Source organism: Phoenix dactylifera, chromosome 6 (assembly GCF_051530095.1).
Source record: "Phoenix dactylifera cultivar Ajwa chromosome 6, Ajwa_hap1_PhDact_Kaust_v1.1, whole genome shotgun sequence".
Taxonomy (NCBI): domain Eukaryota; kingdom Viridiplantae; phylum Streptophyta; class Magnoliopsida; order Arecales; family Arecaceae; genus Phoenix; species Phoenix dactylifera.
Genome location: NC_143195.1, coordinates 33,944,470 through 33,970,697, shown reverse-complemented (window position 1 = coordinate 33,970,697; position 26,228 = coordinate 33,944,470). Strand labels below are relative to the sequence as shown.

At 37.7% G+C, this 26,228-nt stretch overlaps 2 protein-coding genes and 1 long non-coding RNA gene across 4 annotated transcripts; 2 read left to right on the top strand and 1 right to left on the bottom strand.

Moving 5' to 3' along the window:
* Nucleotides 1-3,914: 3,914 nt before the first annotated feature.
* Nucleotides 3,915-17,962, top strand: LOC103711644 (T-complex protein 1 subunit alpha). Of its 2 annotated transcripts, none has more exons than XM_088723818.2 (17): nt 3,915-4,202; nt 4,320-4,384; nt 6,697-6,786; nt 6,891-6,977; nt 7,091-7,150; nt 7,322-7,372; nt 7,489-7,584; nt 8,729-8,794; nt 9,456-9,673; nt 11,574-11,670; nt 12,550-12,636; nt 15,282-15,416; nt 15,526-15,630; nt 16,076-16,204; nt 16,292-16,395; nt 17,188-17,278; nt 17,591-17,962. In XM_088723818.2, the coding sequence occupies exons 1-17, from the start codon at nt 4,130-4,132 to the stop codon at nt 17,672-17,674; spliced, it is 1,638 nt and encodes a 545-aa protein (XP_088579944.2). In that variant the 5' UTR covers nt 3,915-4,129; the 3' UTR covers nt 17,675-17,962. The 2 variants fall into 2 exon arrangements, 1 of the variants encoding a protein (XP_088579944.2); XR_015988192.2 differs by having other exon boundaries at nt 3,959-4,202; nt 16,098-16,204.
* Nucleotides 17,963-18,647: 685 nt separating this feature from the next.
* Nucleotides 18,648-20,512, bottom strand: LOC103711643 (uncharacterized). The gene is made up of 2 exons (XR_604797.6): nt 20,226-20,512; nt 18,648-18,873 (listed from the first exon to the last, which is right to left on the bottom strand). It is a non-coding gene; the product is annotated as an uncharacterized LOC103711643 (long non-coding RNA).
* A 245-nt stretch (nt 20,513-20,757) lies between these two features.
* On the top strand, nt 20,758-26,228 carry LOC103711642 (protein NONRESPONDING TO OXYLIPINS 2, mitochondrial). The gene is made up of 3 exons (XM_088723819.2): nt 20,758-21,039; nt 21,124-21,313; nt 25,995-26,228. Exons 1-2 carry the CDS (start codon nt 20,891-20,893, stop codon nt 21,275-21,277), a joined length of 303 nt encoding a protein of 100 aa, XP_088579945.1. The 5' UTR covers nt 20,758-20,890; the 3' UTR covers nt 21,278-21,313; nt 25,995-26,228.

Sequence of the window (26,228 nt, the reverse complement as noted above, 5' to 3'; positions counted from 1 at the left end):
GCATTCTATGGCAGTGTGTTTGGACTCTGCAGTAGGGTGCATGCATCCGTGCTCTTTTTTTATCTATCCAAAACAAATGCGGCACTGTGTATCTCTCCATGGTGCGATTCACCTACATAGCTTGGAACCATGCAGTGCATGTCGTTCAATGCAAAATTCAAGGTGCACGCAAAGTCCGATGGGCACCGCATGGTCCCTACCATGTGGTTCAATCACTGTTTGGGCACGGTTGTGGCTACCATATGGAGATTTCGTGTCAAACTTTGGTCTTTGGGTGGAAGATGGCATGGGCTTGAGTAGTAGAGATTACTTGCAAGAATAATATGAGAGGGGAGCCTCGGTCCTCCAGCTAATAATTGCACCATTGCTCTCGGACAACTTTTATATTTTTTGATTAACCGGATGATTCATATAGATCTAATACAAATGTATCCAACAAAATTAGAAAACAGCAAATTGCGAAGTACATTAAGCAACTCCCTCTTCCCACTTCATAGGGCATTTCCGGAGTGATCGGCTATATATGAGGTCATCCAGTCTGCGGCTCCGTTCGCCTCTCTAAAGACATGCCTGGCCTGTAACTCCATGCTCTCGGCCATGTTCCAGATATCGCGCAGCAGAGGATGGCATTCATGCACATCGCCGGTGCTCTTCGTAATCTAGCTGATCATTGTAGCTGAGTCTTCTTCAAAAAGGATTGCTTTAGCATTCAGGACACGTCGGGCATGGCCCAGCCCCGACTAGGCCGCCCGCTCTTGGGCAACTTGAGCTTCAAACTTTTTTTTTTCATGTTTGCGGCGAAGCAAATCAGTCTACAGGATGATGGTCATGGTACCGTGCATTAGGCGGGATGTTAATGTGATGGCTCCTATTCGCGTCAAAATAGGTTGCAAGCCGTCATAGTCATATTGCTTCTCCAGAAAAAACTTAGGAGGGATGTACAAAGATCATAGGACTCGAGTTTAGAAGCTTTTGTTTTTTGTATATTTCTTAATTCTTTTTTATAATGAACAAGATGCACGCTCCATGGATGTAGGCAGATTTTTGCCGAAAAATGTAAAATTTTGTATTCTTGTGGTTGATTTGATTTATTTTTATTATTTTGTTGAAAATATTTGCTGCAAAACTCAAATAGAAATAATCATAAATGCTCTGCATTCTTTCCCACAATGGAGGACTACAGAAATAGAAGATTAAAAAATAATTGAAACTAGATGTTTGAGATAAAAAATTATACTTGATTCGCTCTTAAATTTATAATACATAAAATTAATATTATAAATAATATATCTTTTAGTCAAGATTATTTTTCTTGATTTTTGGATTGGATAACTGTTTAGACTTCTCCATCATGGTGGGGTGAGACTCAATTTTTTTTTATTTGTTGATATAACGAGCATTAGTGCAACTAATAAAGTTAGAAAAAAAATATACGATGGAGAGAAAAAAAACTGATTCATAATTTTTTTTTTTTTTTGAATGATATAGTCTACTGTACTATTTATTTTTCGATAGATATGAAAAATTCCAAAGGCGTCAAACTCTTTGATGAGTTCGTGTGTGTTCCGAAGTAGCTGAGGATACGTCGGCAAAACATATCCAAAATTTTAAAACAGATCGATCTGATCTCATGGTCCAAAAGTCCCTCGTCGGCACCTCCATTCGTTCCTCCGCGGCGGCAATAATTGTCCCATCCGATCCATTAATCACCCATCCCATCCTTTGTACCAAAAGGCCTACTTTTAGCCACCTATTTCGGCCACGACGAAAGAAACAGATTGGGCTATTATTAGATACGTCCAAGGAATCTTAACGCTTTTGGGCCAGGCCGCCCTTAACTTTTGGGCGTACCGATTTCACATGTGGACTAACTTCTCTGAAGTTCCAGCCTAGATTTGGTCTGGGCCCATCCATGCCTCCGGGCATGGTGTAATTAGGAAACGGACGTGGAACACGAATATAAAGGACTTGCATGGAATCATAGTCTCGGAGAAAATCTTGCATGAAGAAAAAAATTCCTAGGAGGTTCTGGGCGTTGTCTGGTCTCTAAGCCTCCGGAAGAATTAGAGCTGGGATGAAGATTACAAAGACATCTTGCAACCCGTATAACAATATTTAGATAAGATTACCTGACATGTAAGTTTTGGTTCAGTTTTTTGGTGATGGTTGGAGGTATGCAGTCAGTTTAGGCTATTTGTGCAGTAGAATTTGTGGTGTTTTGTGTGACTAAGACAAAACACCACAAATCCAAAATATACGACTTAGTTTACCCCCGGGACTAAGGTGGCGTTGCATAGCCATGACGCATCTTAATTAGTTGATTCAAAGCCAAAATATTCTACCTACATAGCTAAATTTGTTAATGTGATCCATCATTATCAACTTAAGATAAATGCTTTTTTTGTTATTTGTTCTCTTTGTAACAGCTTGATTGTCTTAGTCTGAATAAGGTATCAACATCAACCTCGTTAATTGAATGATATCAACACAAGTGAAGAAGGCGCACGTACCATTTTTTGCAGCCCCCAACCCCCCAGACATATGTACAGATACACCAGCAATACGGTATGCACATTCCTTGGCAAAAAGAATGACAAACCTTTTAACATTCAAGAAACCTACTATTGAATCAAGCATGGAGCGTGGCCTTAGGTGTTACTTATCAAGGCGGCAGATGACCCTAGTATTTGATGTTAATTAGAGCCCCAAGCTTGGGGGTAAGAACTGCTCTATAGTCTTTTTGCCCCATTACACCACTACATCTTGGTTGCATTTGTAGGGTCAAGCAGTCAAGCATTGCCGCATACGGTGTTGGTGTTCGCCATGGCTATGTAAGTTTTAGGATGGAATTATAATTTTTTTAAGAACAAAAAGATTAAGATAGTTTGTGCATTGTCACTTTTAAATATAGATTTGCTTTGCATGTTAAGCAAGCCCGGTCACATTTGTGAATGACTAAAGGTCTATACGTATGCAAGTGACTCAGCAGTTGTTGATTAAACACCAAAAAATAATTGATAGCTTAATCTTATGGATTCATCATTCTAGACAAAACGGATATAAGATTGATTAAAACTTAATCCAACCTGACTAGCTAGTCGATTAAAGTTAACTCATTAACTTGACCAGCCAAAATACTTCGATACTAATCTTCAATTTGTTGAATTAAAATTTCAAAAGTTGATAATGAAGAGATTAAAAAAATAATTAATTATGGAGTCAAAAGTAAACATGAAACAAGATCCTAAATCAAGAAGAGGAAAACAATAATGAAACCCTAAAAACATACTAAGTATATGGTGTTTCTTGAAGATTAGCTTTCCGCTCCGAAAGGAAAGAAAAAGAGGATACAAGGGGGCTTATTTGGAGTATAATATAGTTTGTAGATTCTTGCGAATATTTTTAGCAATTGCCACACGTTAATGTATTTTTTCTGTCATCATCATCATTATCACCACCTTTCAAGTATTCTGCATTAGATATTAGGCTGGGCACCAATCACAGGTCCTACATGGAGAAAAGCTATGTAAGAAAGTTATAATTCATCTCATTATTTGGTTATCAACTTGATGTGCTAAAAATGTGAATGCTAGGTCAGCTTAGTAGAGTAGATTTGAGGAGCTTGCCAAGATACCTAGAAGAATTTTTCTTTGGATCAAACCTTATCCATCCCTTTTTTTTTCCTTTAAGGTTCATCTTTAGGCTTCTTACGGGCTGAAAAACTGAGCCGGTGCGGTTCGGTTACATTGATCCCATACGGCGGTTCGCGCCCGCATAGGATCGTCTACGCAGGCCTAGAGACGAAAGCTTCGCTCACAACGAGTCCCCAGCGTATCCACGTCTTCTTAGAGGGATCTAATAGCGGGCCCCGGTTGTTCTACCAATCATATTAGCGTTGCTGTCGGAGTTTCTACAGCTGGCGTTGCATGCTTCCACCGCCTCCATCCCGGGGCTCCCCAACCCTAAAGCCAGGAACCCAAACCTAACCTCCCTTCCCTCTCCAACTCACCAGAGTCCAGTTCAGACCCTCGTTTCCGCTTAACCCACCGCTCTCCCAGTTCCACCGAGCGAAGCACAAAACTAGGGTTGTCGTCGGAGCCATCTCCCCCGCACTATCCGAGCTTCTGCAATGGCGATCGGAGCCCAGACGCCCGACATTCTCGGAGAACGGCAGTCCGGCCAAGATGTCCGCACCCAGAATGGTACTCTCTTTCCCCTAGATCCCTCGATTTGGTTCACACGCGCGGGCTGTCCATTGGAATAGCTCCATTTCTTGGTCCTCTGTTTTGGATCATCTTGTCGATTTATTGGGGTTGCAGTGGTGGCGTGTCAAGCGGTTGCCAACATCGTGAAGTCGTCGCTGGGCCCGGTCGGTCTTGACAAGGTAAGTCTGCTTTTAGATTCCATAGTCATCATTGTTTGATCTGTTCTTGGAGAACAAGAAAGACTTGTTGAATTTGAGAAATTTAGGTAGTAGTAATTGGGATTTTGTTGCGTTGCCGATGTACATGGCATTGGATTTCTTAAAGATCGCAACTCGTGGTTTGTGTTATGAATTCGAACCTCAGCGGCCTAGAAAAAAGTATTCTTTAAGACAACCGGTGGAGACATGTTGTGATTTTTTGAACGGTTTTATTGTGTTTTTATTTCGTTTTTATTTTTTCTCCCCAGATATTTCATTCATATGATCGCTGGAAAACGTGCATTTGTCTTACTTACAATTGCTGTTTTTTTTTTTGATTAGGGTTTAGGTGGTGCCCCTTTATTTTGGAACTGACCTATGCAAATGGTCAGAGCATATGTTGCACATGTGGATTTTTCTTTCTTGTATTCATTTTTCCGATTATGCGTATTCATTTGTTTTCTGTTTTTGTGTCTCTCTAGAAGTGTAAAGAAAAGTAGGGGGTGCCGAGACTCTAATAAATGCAAAGTTATATCTGATCAATACTTTGATAAACAAATTAGTTGATTTTGGGAAAACTGAAAAAATTCATGTCAAACATTGCTTTAGATTAGGTTGAAGGGCCATCGAAAAAGAGTAGATACAATTTGAATGGAAGCAGTGGAAGATTATATAAGTCTCTCCATGATAGAATATTTGGCCATTGCGTAGGAACTAATGATGAAAGAAGATATATAAAGTAATAAAACCAACCTTGAGACATGGAAAAAGCTCATTATCTAAGGTTGTTTTCATCGTGCCATTTATATCACTCGGAGGGGCCAATTTCTTGCCCATACAATTGTTTGAACATAAGCTGAAGAATCTACTTCTTCTGTTCTCTTTAATAATTGTGAAACACACACGCACACACACATAGATAAAAGAGATAATAAGCTCGGCCATAGGGAAAAAATGGAAATAAAAAGTTTGTACCATATACTGTGGATACAAGCAGGCAATGACTTGGGCAATATTTAGTCGTGTAGACATCTGGAAGTTCCAGGGCTACATTTTCTACACCATAGGTCAGGTGCTAGCCTTATATTTCATTATTCATATTATGAATGCATGATTGCTTGACTGTGGGCCCTTATTCATGCTAGTAGGAAAAGTGAACATGCAGGAGTTGAAAGTCCTACTCGAACTTTGTTGGATGCTCAACCTTATGATGAATCCAGTGAAACAACCCTTTTAGATGGTATTTTTATTCAAAACGAACCCTTACAATAGGTGCCTCGAAGGGAAATCTATAGAACCAAGGTCTAGCATGCAAGTGTCAACAATGAGGGTATCTCACAGTAATTTGCTTTGTTTAAGATTCATATAGAGTATAAATAAAATTGGAATTATCAAAATATCATTTTTCCCTGAATAATTTTTTTCCTTCTGCACTCTTTCCAGTTTCTCTAATTAGGTCCACTTCTCATGAAGAGTTCTCCTATCCTGGTTTTTCTAATTTCTTTCTTTTCTTCAATTATTCTTCCGAGCACCCATAGTCAGGTCCATGTAACATGGCATATCATTGCCATCTACTTTGTCTTCTAAGCTCATCAATGGACCTGACCAATTGAATAAGCACCGGGTGGATTGCAGAACATAATAGGCAAATATGATTGATCTAACTACTACGGAGACTAGCAAAGTTAGTACAGTGGCTGGGACATATGGTGTAAACTATAGTGTCAGCTGTCTCCTTTAATTTGACAGGACTCTGTGTTAATGTGAAACATCTTGTAAGTTGCAATCCATGTGCCTTGTTGCACTGCTAGACCTCCGCTAATCCTCTAGTCTACATAACATATTTTGATTTATATCGACTCAATTTGCAAGGGACCTACACAAAAACTCAGCTGCAGAGATATAACACTAATTAGAAGTATAGAGGGCCTCGAGTACCTGTAGCATGTAAGTTGGATTGATGTGCATTCTGCATCCATTTTTCTTTTGGCTGTGAAAGGACTTGGGAAGCTTGGTCATTTGAAAAAAACGCATGTCACATGTTGTGTGTATTGTTGCATATGTCACAAGGATCTACGTTTATCTTTTCTTTATGAGTCCTTTATTTTAAATATGCTGATCAAGCATCTGAATTGCAACATTATGTATCTTTGTAAGTTTCTTGCATTTAATATATCAAACACTTTGTTCTTTAGACTTCTCATGTGTTTAATATATGTTTTTATATTAATCATATTTGTTAAAGGTTCTTTTATATGCTAGAAACTTAATTTCTCACATAATGAACAAACTAGATGCTAGTTGATGACATTGGTGACGTGACAATTACTAATGATGGTGCAACAATACTCAAGATGTTAGAAGTTGAGCATCCAGCTGCCAAGGTAGACAATCCGAGATGTAATTATCTTTCTTACTTCTGTATTTTTCCTTGCTTATATTCACCAATTTAAATTCTTTATATTTGCTTCTCTTTTGGGGATGCTAGGTTCTTGTTGAGCTGGCTGAGCTTCAAGACCGGGAAGTTGGAGATGGGACGACATCTGTGGTCATTGTAGCTGCAGAGCTGCTTAAGGTGACATGTAACCTGATCTTATGGTTCAGATTATGTTGCAGTTATGCACCATAAATCATTTGGGAACATCATTCAGTATTTTGATGTGTTTTCATATTTATATTTTGCTGCAGAGAGCAAATGATCTTGTGAGAAACAAGATTCATCCAACATCCATAATCAGTGGCTACAGGGTGAGTTTTGTTCTTTCAATAGATGATATGTTGAGCATTGTTCAATTATTACGTTTTTTGCATTTTCATGTTTTTATGCTTAATTTTCTATCTTATGGTTATGATCGTTCCTGTTGAAGATTTAATTTTGTTTCTCTAACATTTTTTTGGTACCACTTGGTTGTCTATCAGCTTGCGATGAGGGAAGCCTGCAAGTATGTTGAAGAAAAATTGGCTGTAAAGGTATTAACTTTATTGTTCAATTAATATACCGGTAGCTGTGATCATATTCTTTCTGAATTCAGTCGAAAGCTTGTGTAATGTTGTGACCCAGTCAATACTAAATGTACACACTTCAGGTTGAAAAGCTTGGAAAAGATTCCCTCATAAACTGTGCAAAGACGAGCATGTCTTCAAAATTAATCGCCGGTGACAATGATTTCTTCGCAAATTTGGTGAGCTTGATGCAATTGCTTCACCTTGTATCTTAAGCAAGATGTATTACCTTATTCTTCATGTTTGGGTGTTGTAGGTTCATGTTTTTTTTTTTTTTTTGACATACTCTGATAGTTGGATTCCTTTCAACTACCTTACTTAATTATGCTAGTATCTGGCTTCACTTTTTTTCCCCCTATAGTGGGAAAGCATATCAGAGAGAGGCAAGGGATCTGTGTCAGTTTCATTCATTGGGGTTTGGAAACCAACACATAGAAAAGCAAAAAGTTATATCTCTACTATATGGTGGAAAAAGATAAGAGGCTGGCTTCACGCCCTGACCTCCAAAGTCTGAAGCCTTCGCTGCTTCAGCGTTCCTCCAGGAAAAAGAAATTCTGCATTCCCCATTTCCCATGCATGCCTTCATGCCTCTGGTGTTCCAGAAAGAAACAAAAGCTTCTGCATTGCCCATTTCCCAAGCACATCTCACACCCTTAGATAAAAAAAAGAGAAAGATTCCTCACCATTGCTCATGGCGAACTCTAGTATATAATCATGTGAAGGCTTGTTTCTGACCACAGGTGGCTGTACTTCAAGCCTTCTGTGTTATTTACAGGGAAGATACTGTTCTTGCAGCATGACATGGTTATATACTTTTTTCGTTCTTTCTATATGTTTCTTCTTTCTTCTTGTTCTCCACTGTTTTCATCATGTCTATATGTGAGCTAGAACCCTGACTGCATCATTAATTAACATAAGTAGCTCTTAGTGATATGCTCTTCCTGTGCCCATATTTGCTTTTTGTTAATTGAGTCCTACTTTCTTTACAATGTTCAATTATATATTACGAAATGTTTAACCTCAATTTTTCTTCCAAAATGTTCATTCAAGTTTCAATAGTTATTTCTAAATGATATGTTCAGTTAATTTTCAAGAAACCAACCCTTTATAGAGAAAATCATGGTTTGAAATTTATTGTTCTGGTTGCTGCCTGGGCACCTTGGCTTACCAAGGGGAACAACATTTTTTCTGTCTAAATTGTACGTGGGGCTTTGTCTTATTACTTTATAGCCCTGAGACTTGAGCATTAGTTTGCTTAGATTGTTTCATATTCAGGACTCCTGAACTGTTTGTTCTGTCACCATAACTTCATTTTTTCTTTAGGTTGTAGATGCAGTTCAAGCTGTGAAGACTACAAATGCAAGGGGAGAAGTTAAATATCCAATCAAGGTTAGTTCCTAAAGAAGTGCCATTTTTTCTTGTTTCATATCTTGCCTTTCTAGATGATGCTAATTGATATGAACAGTAAACAATCTGATGGATTTTGATTGATCTCAAGTTCTTCAGATTACATCTTTGGGTGATGTCTTGTTCGTTGACATATCTCATCGACATGCTTTCTTGGTATAGTGTTTTTAGTGTTTCTTGTGCCAAACTTCCACGATCCGCGCATTGTGCTTCCCTATCAATTTAGTTGAACTTGCGCTGTTATTGTTTTACTATCCAGAAACTTGTATTTTTAAGTCTTGAGCAGCCTGTTTGTGAGATCCCAGAATCTCAGAATTTTACATATTTGAACTCCTAATACTTGTGTGTTTTAAAGTTGTCATGGTGGCCATGCGTGCTGGCTTGTGTTTGTCTGATCTTGTACATTTATTCTAATCATGGTTCGCTATACTAGTGTGTACCTACTGGGTGTACCATACTGTATCGATACTAAACAGAGATTCAGTACAGGGGTCTTATCGAGTCTCGGTATGCCGAATTGACTTCCGTACTAGGTGTACCGACACTGTACCAGCATAGTATCGGTACGGATCCAGTACCAAGATGGCGAACCTTGATTCTAATTCTATTACCTTGCATGTTTTTATTTTCTCCCTTTCTGCAGGGCATCAATATCTTGAAAGCTCATGGAAAAAGTGCCAAAGATAGCTACTTGCTGAATGGCTATGCTTTAAATTCAGGCCGAGCAGCTCAAGGAATGCCTACTAGAGTTGCACCTGCGAGAATTGCTTGCCTTGATTTTAATCTCCAGAAGACAAAAATGCAAATGGGTGTTCAAGTCTTAGTCACTGATCCTAGAGAACTTGAAAAAATTCGTGAAAGGTGATTTTAGCTTGAATAGAATTCTTGTGCTTGAATTAAATTTTTGTGCTGCACCTGATTTAGAAAGTTGTTCACAGCTTTTGTTCTACAAGTTATGCATCATGTAATATCTATATTTCTGTTTCTTTTCTCAACAGATCTTTTGTTAATGCAATCTATCTTGCACTGCCAAATCATCTTTTATTGCAGAAGTAGTATTATGGATGATAATATGACAGTATGCAACTTGGCAAAGCGTACTGCAAAACCAGTTCTTTAAACCTCACTAGGAATGAAGGGGCACATTTCTTTGTGGTAGGCCATGCTACAGGCAGAATTGTCCTTTGATGGGTGGAGATCAGTAACAATAAGTTTTAAGCTGTTTCCCAGTTAGATCATAGTTTTAAACTACATGCACAAATTGTAAAGCAACATAAAATTTGTGGTAAAACACAATAAATTCTATCTTATTGCAGTCTTAGTGAACTAAATGTAACTCAATGTCATTGCCATGGTTTCAGAAATACAAAATCTTATTTGTAGATATAGAATTTTAACCTAATTAACTATATGTACTATGTTGTGAACTGGAAAAGCTTGAAAGGGACATCAGAGGTAGTCCTAAATAGGAATGTTTGGTGAATGATGATTCATAAAACTGACCCTCAATAGTTGGGACTAGGTTTGAGGCTATAGCTATGGTTATGCATCGACTATGTTGACTGTTGACTAATATTATCATATGTAATGCTAAGCTCTTGAGGGAGATCTATGATGGCAATGCAAGCTGAGTATGACCCTGTTTGGGGGAGCTGTTAGTAGTAGAGCTTTTGGAAGTAGAGCTGTCTGAAGCAGAGCGTTTATAAAAAGCTGTTTTCTGTTTGGTAACTACATTTCTAAAGTACTGTGGCACTTTAACATTTATTTATTTATTTATTTAGATCAGATTATTTGCCACTCACGCATTATTTTCTTTTTTATTTTATTTATTTATTTATTTATTATTTTATTTTATTGGAATATAGAGGGATCGCCGGCCATTGGTGGTGGCCGGCATGGTGGCTGCCACCGTGGGCAGCCACGAGCTCCCAAACAAAAAAAAAGAAAAAAAAGAAGGAACAGAGGCGGCGGCGGCGGCGGCGTTGAGAGAAAGAAGAAGATAGAGAGGGGAAGGGAGAGGATGGGTGAGAGAGGAAGAGGCGGGATGAGGGTTTTGGGGGGAAAAAGTGTGATTAATGGGGGTATTTTGGTCCAAAAAATAGCTTTCCGACAAAGCTGAAAACAACGTTTTCGGAAAGCTCCAAATTGGAGCTTCTCCCCAAAAGCTGTTTTCAGCTTCCCGCAAAAGCTGAAACAGCTTTCCGAAAATTTTACCAAACACCATTTTTTATCTAAAAGTAACTTTGGAGGGCCAGAAAGTGCTTTTTGGCCCTCCAAAAGCTTCCCCAAACAGGGCCTATATCATAGCAAGGTTGAAGTCCAAGTTAGATCCACCAAGGCCATTATGCTAGTTTTTTTTTTTTTTTTTTTTGATTTTTTAGTCATATGCCATATGTTTTTGCGGTACTTACCCCCTAGCAAGAGTTTGTAGTGAAAACAACCAAACATCCATGGGTAAAGGAGAGCTTCCTTTATGATTTTGGAACTACAGTCCAATCTGACGTGGTTGTCATAAAACTTTTCTTTGCATGTCATCAATGTAAGCCTCTACTCAAACTTCTTTGATTCATATTTTTTACCAATTTCTTGCTATAAGTATTCCAGCCCCCAATTGGCTGTATCAACTATGCCAAGTATTTTTTATATGTAGTTGGTAGAACTACCTATTTTTTGGTAGATGAATTTGTGCGTGCTTTTTTACTTGTTTATTTAGTTGGTCATTACATTACTAGGAACCTTAATAACCTTTCCCTTTTTACAGAGAAGCTGACATCACAAAAGAGCGAATTGAGAAAATTCTAAAAGCGGGAGCTAATGTTGTACTGACAACCAAGGGAATTGATGATATGGCACTAAAGGCATGTTTTTTCTTTGGTTATTTATCTGTGCAAATACATAAATACATATATATACATGCATGCATGCATGATGCAAGCATGCATTTTTATATTTACATTTCTTTTTCCTGAAATTGGCAATAATTCTGTTATACAATTGAACCTCACTACGTTGCCTGGGTATTTAATATGTTTCTGATGCTGAGTATTACTGTAAAAGCTGCTTCAATGTGTTGAACCTGTGTTTTTCTATCCACCTCTTCGATGATATCCTCAGAATAATATATGCTAAAGAAATGCAGTTATGCTTGCTGGGGCAGTCCATGGAAGCAATGAATATTTGTTGGGTATGATTTTGGTTGTAATTGTATAAGTTGATGAGTATATATGTCATTTGTGTACTATCACGACCCTTTGGCTTCCTTTTTTTCATTTTACACTTGGCGAGGGGAAGAAACTGCTTTTTTACTCCTAACTTGCTAATAGTTTTCTTTTTCTACTTCGGCGAGTTCTGCAAATGCTTTAAGGGGCACTGTTTTTTTCTACAATCTTTGTTGAATTCCTTTTCTTTTTTACTTGTTTCCCTCCTGTCCTATTGATTTCTCTCTCTCTCTCTCTCTCTCTCTCATGCATGAACGGCCCCCCTCCTTCCTAAAGCTCCTTTTTCCATGTTTATTAATAGCTGCTTGTGTTAGTTATGCCACTCCTGAATCCTGATTTGTTACTGTGCTTGTAAATGCAGACTTATTATCTACTATTTTACTTGGATAGATATCCATGCTGCTGCCTCATGACTATATAGCTTCTGCCTCTCTGACTTTGTGAACTAAGACACAGAAACATGCATACTTACATGATGATGCTTTTATGTTAAATGTTTTCACACAAATGACATTGCAGTATTTTGTGGAGGCTGGGACTATTGCTGTGAGACGTGTTCGCAAAGAGGATTTGCGACACGTTGCCAAGGCCACTGGTGCAACTGTGGTATTTTTCGATTCCTTCTGTTACAAAGATACAAATTTTGATTATCTGATAGCTCCTATAATCAATTCTTGAAAGTTGGATTGGATTCTTAGAAATATGGGCGTGCATAGGTTTTCTTTTACATTTGTTCTTCATTTTTTTTCACTGTTGCATGATAGGTGCTTTTATCTTTAAATAACTTTGTGCAGATGCTATGCCCATTTTATCATTTTGTTGAGATATCATCTTCTCTCTTTGATGACACATTTTGGAAATCCTGTTCTTAAATACACTACCATAGCATGGTAGGTTTCTATTTGTAGGCACTTAACAGAACAAATAAAACCTTCTTTTTCATTTCAGCTATCTTTTCAAAGTCTTGTTGGGAATATTTTCTCCCAGTTTCATTTACCATGGATTTTTAATGCCTTTTTTTTAACAAAAAGTGTCCTATGCCATATTTTCTTATTGTTGAGTAATAAATTTGTTATTCTTTAACTCGATGAGGTTACTATATGCATAAAAGAGAGCAGCCATGTAGAAGATCTTTGAGGTACATTCTTTCTGATGTTCACAAGATTTCACTTTGAGGTATCTGAAAAATCTGTACCAGGGTAATTTCTACCAAATATTAATTCTTATGTTTTTAAGTAGTGGTTGCTTGTTGCTTAGAAAAAACATCAATGAGGTATACTACATGGTAAGTTTTTAGATTGAGATTTTCAAAACATGTAGGTAGACTTTTATTTTGGCATAGCTGCTCTGCCTATGGTATCAAATATCAATCCTGCAATGTAAGATCTCAATTCTCATGCGGCTTACCTTAAGGAGCACCTTGCCTTCTAATTTTCTGCTACTTTTTGGTTTTTCTTTGTAAAACAATTAATATGTGCCTGCTGGAGTATTGAATAATGCAATAGTTTACTTTATTTATTGATATCCCTTTATGAAGTAGAATTGATCCATTAATAAACTATAGTATTATTTTTTTAAAAAAATATTCAATATATGATAAATATATTGATTTAAGATAAAATTTGCTTAGTGCAGTTTTACAAATAAAAAATATGATAGGAAGGTGATTTTGGGAAGACAATTAGATTTTAAAAACTAACTGTCACTATCTCTTCATCACATAACAAAACACTTAAATACTAAGTAAGAAAACAACGACCAAGTATTTAGCTACTTTCCAGTCTTTAATAAACGATATTAAACAATCATCCTCAGCAATATGAATTAATGGCAATAATATTGAACATGTGATATTGGGTGTTTGGAGTAATTGGATTGTGGTCTTTGGATTTGGTTAAGCTATTTCCCTAGTTATGCCGACTATTTTCTGGTAATCTCTAGAGTGGCATCACCAGCATGTTCCTCCAAAACCTTAGAATTGCTTTTCCACCTTATCATCCTGCATGTCTGTGTTATTGGTGTTATGCAAGCCTGGCCTGTGTAGAGATTATTGGATGAGATATTTTAAACATAGAGAAATCTAGCATAGTTAAGAGTCTAAACTTGGGAGCATTATCTCATCCTTAGAAACTTCATTGCCCGTGCAATTTGAAATTGTTGGATGTGATAAACCAATGCTGGAGAGGAACCTGATGCAATTGGGCTATGGTTATGATATGAGTTTAACAGGTTTGAGAGGCCAGATAGAGGAGAGGGGGGCGGGAGATTTATTGGATGATTTATATCTATAATACATCTTTGAAGATGATAATACCTTCTGCCAAGAATTTTAGCTATGTCATCTTCTTAGAAACTTTCTGGTGTATATTTTTGTTTCATAGGCCATGGCATTGTGTAAAGATGAGATAATGTCCCATCCACAATTATTCCTTCCTTCTGTTCTAAACTGCTGTCATGCATGTATTAAGCATCACCAGCAATGTCATCAGCCTAATGGCTTACTGGTTTGCTTATATAGCATTAGCTTATGCTGCTGTGGAAGGGGTTAGCTACTATGCTATCAATGAAGTCTCTGGGATGAAAATTTTTCAAAATGCAAAGATGTTGTAGATTATACATATTTGAGACAACAGACTGAATACCCCTCAGTTGGAGCACTAGGGCATGTAAGAGGGTCTTCTAAATTATTAAACATCAAACTAGCTGCATTTTAATTGATAAAGTTGAACCCATAAACTTGAGAGATTCAGTAATAATTTTTTTTTCCTCTGGAAGAGGAGTGAAGAAAGACAGGTTGAATTACATTCTGTATTTATTTTCTCATTGACTGATGTATATATGTGCTTGTAAAGAATAGAGCTATTCTGTCTATTAGCCTCTTAATTAAGTTTTTTTTTCCGCTTTTAGTATTCCTGCAATTTATCATTGGTGTTCTTGAATGGAATTTTGATGTTCTTTACCATATATGTCCTGAAGCAGCATGGACTAAAAAGAACACCTTTTGCATGGTTGCTCCTTGGTACCTTCCTGGAGGAAAAAAAAACAATTATGTTGTTTCTTAAGCTGGGCTTTGTACCACAGTTTGCCTACAACACTCGCATGTTCTGAAAACTTCAACACCTATGAACTTTGTCATTGCCTGTACACACTGATTTTTCACTTAATTTGTTACCTCAATCCATTATCCATGTGCTTAAATTGAAGTCCAGTATCTGGTTTATTTGTTAAAATCAGAAATTGATTCTCTACAGGTTTCCACATTTGCTGACATGGAAGGAGAGGAAACATTCGATTCATCATTTCTCGGATATGCTGATGAAGTTGTGGAGGAACGAATTTCTGATGATGATGTAATCCTGGTGAAGGGTACTAAAAATACTAGTGCGGTTAGTGTTCATTCACTTAAATCTTTATCATTGACTTGGAGCCTGCTTGCTGTAATCCACATCTGGAATAATGTGTAGCATTAAGCATTTTGCTTTTCTTCTCCCTCAGGTTTCATTGATACTTAGAGGTGCAAATGACTACATGCTTGATGAGATGGATCGATCTTTGCATGATGCATTGTGCATCGTCAAGAGGACCCTTGAGTCTAACACGGTAAACCTGACGTTGATTTGCTGTTCAAAATTTTTGGTTCTCTGTATTTTAAATACCAAAATATTATTGACCATACATGTAATATTTCCTCATTAGAATCTGGTTGAGAGAGAGGTGATAAATCTAGAATTTAATTTTTTCCAAAAAGATAGCATTTCTGTACTTTGTTTCAGATTTTACTTAAAAGAGTATGCCCCATGCTAGTTGATTGCACTTAGTATTTTATGTGAAAGAGAGAGAACAGAAAATCTTCTTCTCAGTTTAGAAGTTGAGAGATCAGAGAAGGGAACATTCTTTGTGACCTTGCTTGCAATATTTCTTTGAACCTAACTGCTACATCTGAGAGATTGTTGAAGATTTAGGAGCATACATGAAGTGCAAATATCAACTTATAGTCCTTAGCATTCAACAATACAACAGTTTCTCTCATCAGTTGGTGATGTAGGTTGTTGCTGGTGGTGGTGCAGTGGAGGCTGCATTATCTGTGTACCTCGAGTACCTTGCTACAACTTTGGGATCTAGAGAGCAGTTGGCAATTGCGGAGTTTGCTGAGTCTCTTCTAATAATACCTAAGGTTATCTGCAGTTGCATATCTGAATAGTTTTTTTTTTCCTGCCTTTGTTTTTTGATTGTAATAGAAGCATAAACTTGTCGGTGACAGGTACTTGCTGTGAACGCTGCAAAAGATGCGACTGAGTTAGTTGCAAAACTTCGGGCTTATCACCATACTGCCCAAACAAAAGCAGATAAGCAGCACCTTTCAAGGTATTGTGAAGCATCATAAATGCTGCTGCCCATACTCCGGCCCAACTAAAAAAAAGTAGATAAATTTTGTAGCTGGCGCCTTTGGGTATTCTAATATAGATTAGGGTACAATTTTTTTGCTCGAATACAGGGAAATAAAAAAAATGAAGAGAATTGATAATATATATTCAAGTTGCTAGTTCATTCTTATTTCTAATAATATGTTATGCCCCAGGTTTTATTGATAATTCAAATTATAGCATATTGGACTACTTATATAAAGAATTCTAAAATTAAAAGGCTAAATCTTGTAGGAGCAAGGGCAAGACTTGGTGGTTAGCGTTAATGAGTCTTATGTAATTTGATAACAGCAAAATCTATTTTCTGATTTTTCTTCCTGGAGCATGTGCTTGGTAGAACAAAATTATCAATCCAACCTGGCAATCATTGTCTGGAATTGATCGAAACACTTGCACCTGCCACCTTGTATCTGCAAGAGTGCCTAGTGTTTTGATGCGTCTTGTCCTTATTGCATTGAATTCATTTCACTTATACCAAAATTCTTCTATTGGATTAGTTCGCACTCTAATGGTGGGAATTTGAAAGCATTGATAGTGCTGAATGTGCCCCAAAATCATGATATTACTCGTTATCCTGGGAAATTCAATCAACATTCGGTTCTTTTTTGACTTGTATGTATAGATGAAAAATATCTTTGGTCACGTGTAGATTATCTAGGGAATATGCTGCCTCTTCTGTTATAATGTTTCTTGCTTGGCGAAGTTTCATTTGACACCTTTTACTTTTTTGCAGTATGGGCTTAGACCTATACAAAGGAACAATCCGCAATAACCTAGAAGCTGGAGTTATTGAGCCTGCAATGAGCAAAGTGAAGATATTACAGGTAAGTAAAACATTTCAGGTTAATGCTAGACCATCAAAGATTAGTGGCCTTTTTGTTTACAAACAAACTTGTCCATGTAAAAATCAAATTAGGAATCACGCATATAAATGAGGTGCTATGATGCCACTAGTGGATTGCCCACCCCAGTTCTACTAGTTGAACAAGGAAAGTGAACCATATTGGCAATCAATTTGTTCCACAACCCTATCAACTTCTGTTGAAATAGCTCATTCACAGTTCTTGTTTGAAGTGCACGAGTACAATATTTTCTTGTTCCAGTTGTTAAGATTCTTTCAAATATTTTGGGTGCAGTTTGCAACTGAGGCGGCTATAACAATTCTGAGGATTGATGATATGATCAAGCTTGTTAAAGACGAACAGCAGAATGAAGATTAGAGATTGGTTTTGGTGGCCTTAAATGAAACCAGATTTACAATTCTGCGATTCTCGGTAATTTGTTGCCATTCCACTTTAGAGATGGGAACTTTTGTGTCCCTGTCCGTCAATTTTGGTAACGATAAGGATGTCTATAAACTCGCACGGTTCCCATGTTCTGACACGGGAAACTGCTAAACAAATCATATCTGTGAATCGTATCAGTCATGGCTGAGAATTGTTCTGGTTGGTCTGTACTTCCAGGATTGTTCTTGAATGGTTTCCTTAAATTGAATGATATCTCGGAAACTGTAATGCTGAATATACACGATGCAACCCAACTTGTCTAGTTCCTAGGATCCAACATTTTCAACTGGATTGTTGTTGGGGAGCGGCCGTATGAGCGATACTATGATTGCATAGGTCTTTCATCAATTTGTGGTAAGGTCTCTCCACAGTCCTCAATTGCTGAGTCAGTCTACAAGTACCATCTGTCAGAAGCTCTGTGAGCACCATTGTGGATGTTTGGAAGCAAACATGAAGTATAAGGAATGCTGAAGTAGAACAGAAATCTCACATGAAAAGGGTTACAACTGATTGGTCCCGTGTGAGTAGTGCTGTGTGGCGTCACTTTAATGGATCAAAAATTATCCAGGCCCAAGTGTTGGCCCACCATCCACAACCTCCAATTTACTATAAAAAGAAGCATGACCTAGGACAAGCCTCATTTCATCTAGTGGGTCAATGCTAAAACTACACTGATGCTGCGGAACTTTGAAAGCCCATGATGAAATCTGCATGGAGCAAACGCGAATTGCCGAAGCACACAACAAATGATGTGTGCTCAGAGATGAGGGGTGATATTATTCAGATCAGCCACTTTGAATATATCTTCCAGTTCCAAACCACTATAGCAGAATTACTCCAAACATTCATGCAATTCTAAGATAACTTCGGCTTCTAAGACGGCAGATCCCAAGATTGGAAATCATACTTAATTAACTAAGCAAACAATCTTATATCTTTATTAGATTTCAAACGTGCAGCTTACATTGAGGGCGTTCCTTCCAACATACAGCCTGTTTTTAAAGTGATACTCGTAAATCTTTTTCTTGAAGTCAAATCCACCTCCATGCATGGTTTTCTTTGTGTTCTGTAAGGCATGCAGAAGTTCAACATAACAGCAACAAAAGCATGCCCAGCAAGCACTACCAGATGGCCTGGGAGAAGGTACAAAGAAGTCAGTTAGCGAGCAACTCTTCAAAAGCAGAGATGACAATTTCAAACATGGAACTTTGGAAGCAGACTAAATGAAAGATACATCACCTATCCAATTCTCCAACTAAAATAAAATAATGATATGTTCCAAACAATAACCATCATGAAACAAAACTAACTTGAACTTAGAGAATTATGATAAAAAGTGTAACAAGCGTTCTGATGCAATGCGCCCTTTTGCATGTGTGCTGTGAACCGCCCACTTGGGGTTGGAGCCTGATCCCTGAAGGAGCGTATCTAGCAGAAGCTCAACCAGCAGCAGGCACAGATGTACAGCTCCTGATATCCTAAACTATAAGCAATTCCTTCTTCCTTTTCCAAGAGTTAAATAGAATGGGCTCATAAAAAACTTGCATATACTTGTGTCAAGGCCCAAATCTATCCAATGTTTACGTTTGCATTCTATTTTGGTAATTAATATGCTAAAAATTGTAGGCGAATGCATCAAGAAGCAACAGCAATTCTGTTTCCTCCAAAGAGATGCAAGCATGAAAATTTTTATAGGTGAGCCTACTACCATTCACATATAATAGAGTTGTTATGCGGCTAACGAGCCACCAGCCTTTCTTTAATTGAACAGTTTGATTTAGACATCTTCCTTCTACACTGTTATTCTACCTTTTCAATTCAAAACCTATCACAAGCTCTTCATTCTTCTACATAGACAGCCTATTTGTTAAAATGTGAGTGGATGCATCCAAAGGGAACCACAATTCGGTTCCCCCAAAGAGATGCAAACACTAGATTCTTATAGGTGACTTACTGACCATTCACACATAAATGACAGCTATAAAAGCTGTGCAATGTGACTGGCTAATTAGCCACCAGCATAATTAATGTAAAAGATGCGATCTTTCAACTCAAATGCCCAATTTTCAAACTCCACATTTTTCTTTTCCCAATCCTGTCATCTGTTTGCTAAAATGTGAGTGTGTGTGCATCAAGAAGGAAACCTAAGCTAACTCTGCGGCTCTGCCCCACTGAGATGAAAACACAAAGCCCTGGAGGTAAGCTTAGTGACCACCCACACAAAGATCACGGTCATAACAGCTGAGCCGTGTGACTGGCTAATAGGCCGCCAGCAAATGATCTCCTCTTTTCCATATATAATTTCTTCCTTTCAATCAATATCAATCAGAAAAACCCGTTATAAAGTTGGAATCTTTACTTGTATACCAATTCACTATAGCTGATTAGGGAAAAAATTCTTGAAATCATAAAAGACATGAATTAGGGAAGAAAAAAGAACTTTACGCTAAACGAAAGAGGCATTTTGCTCAGTGATGATTAATACCGTTCAGATCTGGCTGCTCTTCTTTCAGATATACCCCTTCTTGGACTTGGCACAGCCGATAGATCCCCTTCCTTCCCATCGGAGCCAATGGGGCTTCGGAATTCGAGCTCGTCATCTCGGAATTCGGCAACATATAGGCATTCTTCTTCTATTTAATGCACTGAGAACGAGCCCGGCCTCCCGAGCACCCACGGGGACCGCAAGGCCGCCGGCGAGGAGGTCGACTTGTTCATCAGCATGGCGGCGGCGGCGGCGGCGGCGGCGGGGCCGCGGACAGCGAGACCGGGAGAGTCCGCTAGGGTTGGGGCATTATAATTTATAGAACGAGCACCAGGCACGTGCGTTTCAAGTTGGTGTAGACGTGGACGGCCGTGATCCCATCTTTCAAAGGATTCTTTTCTTGGCTCTTATGTTATTTGATAAATATATTCTTTTCCTATCGTTTCCACTCCTTTTGTTTCTCAACGTGTGCCGGAAATAAAAAGGCGTATTAAAAAAAAAAAAACGGCGCATCTGCCGTCCAATCTCTCCCGTGCCACCGTGGACGGCAGATCACATCACATTCTACGCGGGTGCTCATTCGCGTTCTCAAAGCTCTCGACCGGCCCAATTCCCTCCCTGAACTCTCCATCGACTGAACCCTAAACCCCAACCCTAATCTTCCAATGGCTTCGACCTCCATCCGATCTATAAGCCGCATCGCCCCATCTTCCCTCAGGTCATTTGCCGCCAAATCGAAGACGGCCGCGCGATACTTCGCCGGCGGACCCGCCGCCACCCCACCTCCTACTCGCCGGTTCTCGTCCTTCTCCAGGTCAGCGATTCGTAGCGGCAATCTCCAGTATCTCTTTTATTTTTGGTCGTAGTCTAATAAAAAAGTTGCGGTTTTGTTTTGAAGGTTGCCGGTGGAGTTGGGATGCTGCGGCGGATCTCTTCTCCCGCTGCACAGCGCGGTGGCGGCGGCGAGGCTGACGTCCCGGCTGAGCTTGACGTCTAGGAATTGCCGGGCGCTCTCACAGGGTATCCTCTGCCGCACCTATCCCGGACTCTAATGATGTTGTTGTTCTATCACTATTTCGACTGCTTCCGTGAGTAGCTCTGCTTCGAGCTCTTTGTTCTCCCATAAAGATTCCTTCTTGCCCCTCTCGTGCCAATCAGTGTAGCATTTCTCTTTGTTTTTGATGTTTAGAAGTGAAAAAATTGAGCAAGTTGCGTGCTTTTTGGGTGTAGCACAGTTTTTGGTTGGATTGTGGGTTTACTTGGGTGCCAGATTGTTTGAGCTTTGAAGTATGAATAAAATGGAGGTTGTAGATTATCATATCCTTGAAAATTGTAGAATCCTCCTGGTTGGATCATGGAATCTGAGTGCAATAGGTGGATGTTTGGAGATGATGATAGATGAAATATATGGAGAGGACCTGAGGGCTGTGCATAGTGGTATGGGTAGGGTGTTGATATAGGTGGGTCATCGTTGGTTTGGTAGTTTGCAATTTTTTGCACACCAAGTTGGTGATCCTTTCCTCCTATACCAATGAAAACGCAAATTGCCTGGCACCAAAACTAAGTACTGAACTAACCAATTCTAGCAATGTTTCTTCAATGGATACTTCTGATGTTTCTCTGTTTTGGTTTACTATCCAATTTGATCTCTTCCAGCACTTTGGGAAATGATGCTTCCCCACGGCACAAAAAAAAGTTGAGGGGTGGGGGACTCCCTCAAAGAAAAGAAAAGGAAAAAAAAGGTAAACAGAGAGAGAATGATCATGTAAATAAAACTGTAAAACATATAGTAACAATTTTGCAATTATACATGCACAAATATACGAACATAGTATCTCCTGTAGGAAAATGATCCTTCACTTATTATTAGTTTGAAAAAAATATAGTAATTGGATACAATGAGATCCAAGGCTGTGGAAGTCATATATCTCATTTTTTCCATCAAGGTTTTATCATTTTTTTCCAAAGCAATCATTCCTTCATACCATTAATGGAAGGGAAGTAATTTGTGCTTATCTTCTTTGAGGTAGAAAGGAAAGAAAGAAAAGTCACATAGGAGACTTTAGAGCTTACCCTTTGGCATGTACATGTTTAATTGTAGTGCACATCTTCGTAGGAAAGTTTAGGAGAGAGAGAAGTCATTAGAGTGATGTGTGGGTGTGGACTGTTGGTTATACCTGCATGATTCAGAATGAGAAATTATTTTTCACCAGATCAGTTCTCAAAGTCCCCTTTTAGAAGAGATATAGCTAGTCAATAAGATGATGATTGCATATTGTTATGAGAAAGGATATGTGTGTCATCTAACATAAAAGAAGAAACAGGAAAAAGCAAGGAAAATTTAATGATTAATCAGAAGAAAAGCAGGATCCTAATTATTTTCATTTGAGAGCAAAATGCTTACTTGTCATGAGGAAAAGATGGGTTGCAGTTCACTACAATCAAAGAAGGCAAAAGAGAATGAGGATCTACAGATTAGGACTAGAGAAAGCACAACATGCATGATTCATCATTATTTTTTGTTTAAAATCTTACTTTTTTATGCTAAGGTTTTGAACTTCTGTGTTTGGCACATTTAACTTGACTTGGACCAACATTTTGATATATATTTGCTTTCTGGATAGATAAACCCAAAATTAGGAGTGGCAATCAGGTCGGATTGGACCGGATATGTTTTAGGTTAGATAGAAGATAGACCAAAAATACGACAACCCAAACTCGAATTGTTTATTAAACGGGTCAAAAATTCAAACCTGAACCTGGCTATTTTATTAAATAGGTGACCTAATCCGACTAACAATGAGTTGAATAAAGTTAAATGGATTAAACAAGTAAGCATTGTCACCCCAGGGCCAAAATGATTAAAAGCAGCAAAACAATATTTCTAAGGTCAAATGATAAAAAAAATTCATTAATATGATAGATTTGCAATTTTAATTGAATATAACTAGAAGATCAAGGTTTTAATTTTCTACAAGCTAGCACTATTTAGTTTACTGTTAATTGATTTTTTTTGCATAAAGTAATATTAATTACGTTGAAACTTATATTCTTAATACTATATCAGAACTTAGAAATATATGAATTCTTCTATGGTGATTAGGACTATGCTATTAGGTTAGATATAAAACCAATAATGTAGATGTCATTCTCACAGAATTGTTTCTCAGACTAATGGAAATAAGTTCCATCCCAAACAGGCAGGTAACTTGAAAGTTGTCCAATCAGGTGGATACCCATAACAGCTTCCCATAGGACTTGAGAGCAGTATGTTCTTTCTAGCTGAATATTTAAACCTTAGCATTGCTGGATATCCAGCACTAAACACTTTTCATTTTGCTGTCACAAGTAACCAGTACGTCTTCAATTGTAAGATCATAAGAGTTTATTTATTCCTAAAGTGTGTGCGGATTAAATACAGTGATTATTTTTGTGGGGTAAATTGTGGTGAGGCAGTTCAAATAGATATATTAAGTAGTTACAGTTTTCCTGCCGCATCTCTATATTCTTTAGTTTTGCGAAAACTATAATTGAATAAGGATATTAAAGCAACCTGCATGATTCTATAATAATACTCAAGCTACTTCAAATTTCAATCAGTTATTTGTCTTCCTTAGGTAAATGCATTCATCAGCCCCTCTCATCTCCACATTTGCCTATCATTTTACAATCAAACGTGTGAAGACTATTTTACAAACTATAGTGAAATACTGTTATCTAATTTATTTTAATCTCTCTCAAGGAAACAGATAAGTCAAGTGCACCTTGTAAACTTATGCTTCCTCAGCCTCAATATGCCCATAAACACATTGTAAGATGTTTCTCTGGTATCATGTCAAACTTCTGATATGGACTCCTTGTCATGATCAAGGGCAACAATAATATAATGGGTCTCTTGTGCTTATATTGTTATATTAGAGACCACAACTTGTTCAAGCTATTTCTTTCAGCCTGGAAGACCAACTTAAGTATTTAGTTCCTGCAGGAAGATGAATTTGCTACCACTTGAAAGGAATAAAATGGGCACTTGAATGCTTGCCTGTTTTGCTGCGCAGAATTTCCAAGGATGAATGTTTCTTTAACGTAGCTGATTGACTTGTTACACGTAGCACGAAAGCGAAAAAGACTAGTTGTGTATTTCATAATTAATCCTACTTTTTGTGGGATTATATCCAGAACGAGTCATATTGAAATCAAGATAAGGATGTGAAACATGAAATTTGTTTTGTTTTTTTTTTGTTTGGTGAACGATAGCCCAAATTGCTGTTCTTGCCTTTCTTTTTCTATTTCAATCTTCTGTTCATATAGATCACTACATCCATGTGGTGCACCGGAAAATATAATCTCACTGCTCATTCATTATCTATTGGAATGCTGCATAGCATACTGTGGTTAGCAGAAAATTTTATTGCAACTATTATTTACATATGTCTATTTTCTGAAGGAGCCCATGTAATATAAACATATAACACACTTTCATTGTTCTAACAAGGGCATCATGTTTTTAAGCTAGTATGGTCAGCGCTTATTTCTGTAATTATAAAGTCATTGTCATATGCATAAAATTGAATGACGAATTTCCTTCTTCAGTTGTCATACAAAATTCACCAAGAATATAAAGGATCGTGCGTCATCTTTTTGACATTCTTCCTACTAAAGAATTCAAAACTGTCCTCCAATGCCAATCTGCATTGATAAAAATGTGCATTTTCAGATACAAGAAGAATGCCTCAGAAGTGTCGCCACAGATTTTCAGTTATACTTGCCCACTTTGCCTCTCAACCTGCAACTTGACATCTAAATGCTTATATTCTTCATACATATTTGATGTAAAAGCATGCTTCTAATATAAGAATCTTTACAATTTGAATAGTTATGTTACATTTAAGCTCTTTAATCCTGTTGACTTTGGAGGTATCTGACTAGGCACATGGTGTGGTCATTGGATGGTAGGGTTCTTAATTTCTGAGGAGAGTTCATCATGCTTGATGACGCATAGCATTAAGATATTGGGAAGCAAACCAAATTAATGAACTTAGAAATTTATTTTTGAATGGGAGAAACAATTGGGTCAGTTTTTAAAGGTTTGAAGGGGCAAGAGACAAAGGGACGTGATACATAAGAGAGGAGGTTGGAGTAACTTGGACATTAATATACACTTATTAGATTAGTTAGGTCGTAAGATATGAGCAGCTATGCAAGTTGCCAAGAGCTTGAGATATGTGGGAAAAAAAGCCTAGGTCAAAATTGTTGACTGGTGTATTCATAATTTAAGCAAGACAACTTTATTATAACTAGAATTTTGTTTTCTGTGAAGTACAGAAGGATGCAAAGATTTTCTACTTAAAGTATTAGTAGATCTATAATAAATTGATTAAAATATTTTTTGAATACAAAAAATATTAATATTAATTTATTGCATATTTATCACTTAATAAAGCATAACTATATTGCCCTTTGCCTAGATGAAAATGATGGTACGTGAAATGTTTTGCTTCACTAGTTTGCTGTTCCTAAAGTTGGATCTGTTTCTGTTTCCTCAGCATTCATAGTGACATCTTTAAGTTGAATTCCATCTCTTACCATTTATTTCAACAGAACGTGAACCTTCTTATATGGATATGTATATTTGTTTTGCAAACAATTAACATGCCCTGCTTCAGCCCCTTTTTTAATTTTCTTACCGAGTGCACTAGAGTTGTCTCTTCATGTTCTACTCTATCATTTAGCTTTTCTTCTTCTAATGCATGTATTGTTTGTTCCATTTAGAGATTGGTCTATCAGCTCCAAGGTGATAGCTAAAGCTGATAAGCATGGAAACATTTTTTACTTTTGGACATGGAAGAATTTTGTAGTGCCTCTCCATTGCTGATCGTGTAAGCAAAATTTATCTGTTCTAATCTCTGATATAATGTTTCTTTACAAACCTTTGAAGGCATAGAAGCATCAAACATGGTGAAATTTTTTATCTTAAATGATCAAACAGTTGGGGAGTTCATCTCA